The sequence below is a fragment of the Triticum urartu genome, unplaced genomic scaffold (genome assembly GCF_003073215.2).
Source record: "Triticum urartu cultivar G1812 unplaced genomic scaffold, Tu2.1 TuUngrouped_contig_5865, whole genome shotgun sequence".
NCBI classification, from domain to species: domain Eukaryota; kingdom Viridiplantae; phylum Streptophyta; class Magnoliopsida; order Poales; family Poaceae; genus Triticum; species Triticum urartu.
Genome location: NW_024116575.1, coordinates 649 through 8,235, shown reverse-complemented (window position 1 = coordinate 8,235; position 7,587 = coordinate 649). Strand labels below are relative to the sequence as shown.

Here is a 7,587-nt window from a genome sequence, read left to right as displayed (position 1 = left end):
GCACTAACAGAAAGTTTATAATTTTTCTAAAACTAATGGCACTAACAAAGAGTTTATAATTTTGCTGACCTAAAAGCAAAAAGAATTAAAAAAAGCAAAAAAACAAAAGAAAATAAATAATACAAAAAACAAAACAAAAAAACTGAATAATAATAATAATAGCAACAATAAGTATTTTGTTGTAAGTAGAAACAAAATAAAATAAATAAAGCAACAAAGAAAACTAAAAAACTAAAAAAGTGTTTTCTAATTTGAAAACTAATGGCACTAACAGAAAGTTTATAATTTTTCTAAAACTAAAAGCAAAAAGAATTAAAAAAAATAAAGCAAAAAACAAAAGAAAATAAATACTGCAGAACACAAAACAAAAAAATGGGAAAAATAGGCACTAAAAGCAAAAAAAACTAAAAAAGTGTTTTCAAATTTGAAAACTAATGGCACTAACAGAAAGTTTATAATTTTTCTAAAACTAAAAGAAAAAAGAATTAAAAAATAAAGCAAAAAAAAGAAAATAAATAATGCAGAAAACAAAACAAAAAAACTGGAAAAATAAAATAAAAATAGCAACAATAAGTATAGAAAACAAAAAAACAAAAAAGTGCCTCCTACTGAGCCCCCACGGCCTGAATACGACTAGAAACCCCACCATGGGCCAGGATTCAGGCCCGCAGGAGACCCAGTAGGCCCACTGGCACAGACATTGGATTTAGGCCCGTAAGCCTGCAGTAGAGAGGAGCTCGAAGTGGTCGGCTCGGCAGAGCTTATAAACCACTCCAAGCCCCTCTCGGCTAGCGAGGTGGGACTAAACATCCCACCGCACTGCGCCAGTTCTAGCACACAACCTTTGGTCCCGGTTAGTGCCACCAACTAGGACTAAAGGGGTGCATTGGTCACGGTTCGTGGCACCAACCGGGACCAATGCCCCCCTTTAGTCGGCCTTTGGTCCCGGTTGGGGGCCCCAACCGGGACCAAAGGCCCTCCCGCCCGGGCTCCGCGCACAGGCCACGTGGAGGCCCATCTGTCCCGGTTCTGGATTGAACCGGGACTAAAGGGGGGGATTGGTCCCGGTTGGTGCCACGAACCGTGACCAATGCACCCCTTTAGTCCTAGTTGGTGGCACTAACCGGGACCAAAGGCCCTCCCGCCCGGGCTCCGCGCACAGGCCACGTGGAGGCCCATCTGTCCCGGTTCTGGATTGAACCGGGACTAAAGGGGGGGATTGGTCCCGGTTGGTGCCACGAACCGTGACCAATGCACCCCTTTAGTCCTAGTTGGTGGCACTAACCGGGACCAAAGGCCCTCCCGCCCGGGCTCCGCGCACAGGCCACGTGGAGGCCCATCTGTCCCGGTTCTGGATTGAACCGGGACTAAAGGGGGGGATTGGTCCCGGTTGGTGCCACGAACCGTGACCAATGCACCCCTTTAGTCCTAGTTGGTGGCACTAACCGGGACCAAAGGCCCTCCCGCCCGGGCTCCGCGCACAGGCCACGTGGAGGCCCATCTGTCCCGGTTCTGGATTGAACCGGGACTAAAGGGGGGGATTGGTCCCGGTTGGTGCCACGAACCGTGACCAATGCACCCCTTTAGTCCTAGTTGGTGGCACTAACCGGGACCAAAGGCCCTCCCGCCCGGGCTCCGCGCACAGGCCACGTGGAGGCCCATCTGTCCCGGTTCTGGATTGAACCGGGACTAAAGGGGGGGATTGGTCCCGGTTGGTGCCACGAACCGTGACCAATGCACCCCTTTAGTCCTAGTTGGTGGCACTAACCGGGACCAAAGGCCCTCCCGCCCGGGCTCCGCGCACAGGCCACGTGGAGGCCCATCTGTCCCGGTTCTGGATTGAACCGGGACTAAAGGGGGGGATTGGTCCCGGTTGGTGCCACGAACCGTGACCAATGCACCCCTTTAGTCCTAGTTGGTGGCACTAACCGGGACCAAAGGCCCTCCCGCCCGGGCTCCGCGCACAGGCCACGTGGAGGCCCATCTGTCCCGGTTCTGGATTGAACCGGGACTAAAGGGGGGGATTGGTCCCGGTTGGTGCCACGAACCGTGACCAATGCACCCCTTTAGTCCTAGTTGGTGGCACTAACCGGGACCAAAGGCCCTCCCGCCCGGGCTCCGCGCACAGGCCACGTGGAGGCCCATCTGTCCCGGTTCTGGATTGAACCGGGACTAAAGGGGGGGATTGGTCCCGGTTGGTGCCACGAACCGTGACCAATGCACCCCTTTAGTCCTAGTTGGTGGCACTAACCGGGACCAAAGGCCCTCCCGCCCGGGCTCCGCGCACAGGCCACGTGGAGGCCCATCTGTCCCGGTTCTGGATTGAACCGGGACTAAAGGGGGGGATTGGTCCCGGTTGGTGCCACGAACCGTGACCAATGCACCCCTTTAGTCCTAGTTGGTGGCACTAACCGGGACCAAAGGCCCTCCCGCCCGGGCTCCGCGCACAGGCCACGTGGAGGCCCATCTGTCCCGGTTCTGGATTGAACCGGGACTAAAGGGGGGGATTGGTCCCGGTTGGTGCCACGAACCGTGACCAATGCACCCCTTTAGTCCTAGTTGGTGGCACTAACCGGGACCAAAGGCCCTCCCGCCCGGGCTCCGCGCACAGGCCACGTGGAGGCCCATCTGTCCCGGTTCTGGATTGAACCGGGACTAAAGGGGGGGATTGGTCCCGGTTGGTGCCACGAACCGTGACCAATGCACCCCTTTAGTCCTAGTTGGTGGCACTAACCGGGACCAAAGGCCCTCCCGCCCGGGCTCCGCGCACAGGCCACGTGGAGGCCCATCTGTCCCGGTTCTGGATTGAACCGGGACTAAAGGGACAGGGCATTAGTACCGACTCTTTAGTCCTGGTTCAGGAACCGGGACAAAAGGTCCTTACGAACCGGGACAATAGGCCCTTTTTCTAGTAGTGTATGGGAAGGATTAATGGTGTTCTTATTGTTGTAAATAGGAATTATGTGCCGTAGATTTCATTGTTCTTGATATAGATTGCCACTTGGGCCCCTCGCAGCTCCACCGACCTACTTCTTTCGCATATATATACTCTTATACCCTGAAACCTTCGGGGAGAGCCACAAAACACCTTTTCCACCGCTGCAACCTTCTATACCCGTGAGATCCCATCTTGGGGCCTTTTCCGGCGCTCCGCCGGAGGGGGATTCGATCATGGGGGGCTTCTACATCAACACCATAGCCTCTCCGATGATATGTGAGTAGTTTACCATGGACCTTCGGATCCATAGTAGCTAGATGGCTTCTTCTCTCTCTTTGAATCTCAATACAAAGTTCTCCTCGATTCTCTTGGAGATCTATTCAATGTAACTCTTTTTGCGGTGTGTTTGCCGAGATCCGATGAATTGTGGGTTTATGAACTTGATTATCTATGAATATTATTTGATTCTTCTCTGAATTCTTATATGCATGATTTGATATCTTTGCAAGTCTCTTCGAATTATCGGCCATCGAGGATAAAAAGATGGGGTTTATATCATATTGCTTGAGTTTATCCCTCTACATCATGTCATCTTGCCTAATGCGTTACTCCGTTCTTATGAACTTAATACTGTAGATGCATGCTGGATAGCGGTCGATGTGTGGAGTAATAGTAGTAGATGCAGAATCGTTTCGGTCTACTTGTCACGGACGTGATGTCTATGTTCATGATCATTGCCTTAGATATCATCATAACTATGCGCTTTTCTATCAATTGCTCGGCAGTAATTTGTTCACCCATCGTAATAAATGCTATCTTGAGAGAAGCCACTAGTGAAACCTATGGCCCCGGGTGTACTTTACATCATATAAGTTTTTAATCTGTAATTCTAGTTTACTATTTATTTTGCAATCTTTATTTTCCAATCTATACCATAAAATACCAAAAATATTTATCTTATTATCTTTATCAAATCTCACTTTTGCAAGTGGCCGTGAAGGGATTGACAACCCCTTTATCGCGTTGGTTGCAAGGTTCTTAATTGTTTGTGCAGGTACTAGGCGACTTGCGTGTAGTCTCCTACTGGATTGATACCTTGGTTCTTAAAAACTGAGTGAAATACTTATACTACTTTGCTGCATCACCTTTTCCTCTTTAAGGGAAAACCAACGCATGCTCAAGAGGTAGCACCTAGTCACCTGTCTGGCCAAATGATGACAGATGCCATCACACAGAGAGAGCCCTAAAAATATCTCTCATCATCCGAGGATCAAATCTCACTTTCGATCTATCTAGTCCCTTGTCAAACTTTCATCGTGTTACAGAAGACGTTTAAGCAACCCCAAAGCGATCAAATCTCACTCTCACTATCGATGGCTTCAAGACACGCAACAACGGTCGTCGTAAACCAGATTAGAACATACAAAGAAGATCCTTCTATATGATGCCTGTCCGATCGTCTTTGCATGATTGCATCAGGCGCTGCCATGATATGCGCTGGCAACATCAAATATATATATCAAACATATAGGAGGGAGCACAATAGAATCAAGAACTAGTCACACGTTTCCTTCCCCATAATTAGGGGCGATTCTACTGGGGGCTTTAACAGGCTCAAGCCCCCCATCCAGCACTGTAAAATTTGTTTTTACTACTAGTTTTAAGGCCCAGCCCAACTACTTGCAGGCTCAATCCAACACATATTTGCATGACCCAGGCAGCCCAGCCCGCCCTTCATTTTTTTCTAGATTCGCCATTGGCCATAATCAAGCACTTGCCAGCAACCGCGAATCTATGAATGCAACTTGCACCAGCCAAGATGGGAATGGGCCGACCCGGACCTGGCCTCGTGGCCCCAAGGTCAACATGTGAGGCCGTAGGTCGGCCCATTTCATAAAAAAATTATGGCCTTACTAACCCGTTGGGTACATGAGGCCGACCCAAGTTCAAGACGCAAAATTCATGTATCCAGTGTGCTTAATCTGAAGACCGGAAAGGCCACCAGAATGGCAAGCTGGACAAGTCGGAGGGATGGCGAGCTCGCCGGGGACTGAGACGACGAACAATAGGCTGGTTGTTTCTACATGCATGTACTAGTTCACGTATGTAAGAATTGATCCACCTGTCAGTCTGCTTGCTCGTTTACAAGGGCATCTCCGGCCGAATTGGTCAGCTTCGTACGTATATGATCATATATGTTCTTGTGTATGTGATCGAGTTTGCGTACAGGGACGGCCAACAACGAACGACTAGGCATTGTGTTGGTGAACCTATGGAATTCTCGGCTAATAGATTGCTCTGTTGTGGCCCCCATTCTAGATGAGATTGCAGAGCTTTCCTCAGATTTTGATTTTTTTGTACTTCAACATGTAATAAGAACAGCCAATTTGCCGGCCCATCTGTGTGCTAAACGAGCTTGCACACTCATGGCTACCAATAGTTGCCCGAATTCCACTCCTTCGTTTCTGGTGAGCAGTCTTCTAGCAGACTCTTCCAGAAGTGCCTTTGTTTTGTGTGCCAAGCGAGCTTGCACACTCATGGCTACCGACAGTTGCGTGAATTCCACTCCTTCATTTCTGGTGAGCAGTCTTCTAGCAGACTCTTCCAGAAATGCTTTTGTTGAATAAAGCTCTCATGATTTCCCTTAAAGAAAAAAAAATGAACGACTAGGCATAGCGATTCAATTGCGTCGACCCATCGGGTCGCACAATGCCGGCTCCATTAACCCATTTATCATTTAAGCCCGACCCGCTTGGCCCATTGGCCTTGACTTCTTGGGCCGGGTCAGCGACCCGGCAGGCCGACCCCCCGACCCGCTTGGCCCATTGGCCTTGACTTTTTGGGCCGGGTCAGCGACCCGGCAGGCCGACCCGGCGCAGTCCCATCTTGATGCACGAGAAAAATGGTGTCGCTAGTACTTAAAAAAAAAGAAGCAAAATGGTGTCGCTAAGGAAAAAAGAAAAGAGGGAGCAGATACGGTGGGGCATCAGTACGGAAACAAACCGATGTGTACGGGAAATGGAAAAATAGATACAGTAGACGATGGGCTATCTGTAATGGAAAAAATATACAGTTTTTCTCAAGCATCACGTCTAGACGTGGCATAAATATTGCAAACCTAAGTATGTCATTGATCACACGCAGAGATTCGTGTGGATATTTTTTTTCTTTTCTTTCTTTCATGCTTTTTTTTGAGAATTTCTCTTTTTTCATGCTTGATTGAGTAATGCAATGGGTATCGTCAATCGGTAGGGAAAACCAGAATGGGAAACGAACGGACGTACGACCTTCCATCTTCCGAAACTGAGCAAATGAGAGTTACTACCCTGCCGGTGATCGTCGCCCTTCATAAATAGGGCAGCTGCGCACTACGTAGAGTCGATCAACAGCATGGCCTCGTCAGGCTCTCTCCTTCCCACCCTGCTGGCGTTGCTCCTGCTCCAGGTCGCCGCCACTGCGTCGGCGGCGACTACGACGAATTTCGTCCGGGCGGCCGACCTCGCCGAGCGGCTGGAGGGAGCGGTGACGCGGAAGTGCTGGGAGGCGCTGCTGGACATCAGGTCGTGCACGGGGGAGATCATCCTCTTCTTCCTCAACGGCGAGGCGTACCTGGGGCCCGGCTGCTGCCGCGCCATCCGCGTCATCGAGCAGCGCTGCTGGGCCGCCGACCTCATGCTGTCCGTCATCGGGTTCACCCCGGAGGAGGGGGACATGCTCAAGGGCTACTGCGACGCGGGCGACGACGACAACGGGCCTCACCATAGCGTCGGCGGATCGTCTCCGGCCCCGCCGCCTCATCGTGCTCTTGGCGCCGACGGCGTTGCAAGTGGCGGCACCGTGGCCGCCGCGGCGGGAAGGAAAGGGCTCGGTTCGCCGTTAGGCTGAGTAGTACTACTAGTATGCAGTGTGTGTCCACGTCCAGACGTCCTTCCACATAGGTTCTCGTGGGTCCTGCCACGCTTGTTGCGAAGCTTGAAGGCGAGTGGATTCTCTGCGTTTTGTTCGTGTAACCAAATCGAGTTGCCTATTGCTAACCCCAGCAAATTAATAAGATCCAATAATATTTATGTAATGAAAGGTGTACTGTTAGTACTAGTTTACATCATATTAATGTGTTGATTTTCTCTTGAAGTAACATTTTGAGCAACAAAATTTTGATTTCAAACGTGACACCCAATCAAAATCACGGACTTGACATGGTAAAAATTAAAGTCGCTGGGCAAGGCACGTTCAGTTGTTCAAACCAAACCGTGCATAGTCTACACAAGCGTGGTAGAGCAGCCAATAGCCTGTCTCTGTTACGCTCAATTTACCTAGCCGGGGGGAGGGGGTGGATAGGTAGGGGCATAGGAGCCGTCGGAGTAGTTCTTCCTAAATCTCCAATCCATCGGCGCTTCAATTTATTCTTCCTTCACCCCCAATCCATCGATACTTCATTTTATGTAGCCTAGGTGGTGTCACGCAAGTGTGAGAAGAGTCGTGCCATTCTTCTCTAGCGTTAGCGTCTTGTGGTGTTTTGTAGTTAGGCCTAGGTTCCTCCCTCCTTCGACGGTGGCTTCACACGAGAGAGAAAAACTCTCTCCCGACGTCCTCCCGAAGGTGGCACGGGGCGACCTAGAGTTTATCACACATTGTTGAATCTCAATGTA

General features: G+C 50.0%; 1 protein-coding gene across 1 annotated transcript; it reads left to right on the top strand.

The window, feature by feature from the left end:
• The first annotated feature begins 6,328 nt into the window (after nucleotides 1-6,328).
• Nucleotides 6,329-6,972, top strand: LOC125529808 (egg cell-secreted protein 1.1-like). The gene has a single exon (XM_048694224.1). The coding sequence runs from the start codon at nucleotides 6,329-6,331 to the stop codon at nucleotides 6,821-6,823; it is 495 nt and encodes a 164-aa protein (XP_048550181.1). The 3' UTR covers nucleotides 6,824-6,972.
• Nucleotides 6,973-7,587: the final 615 nt, after the last annotated feature.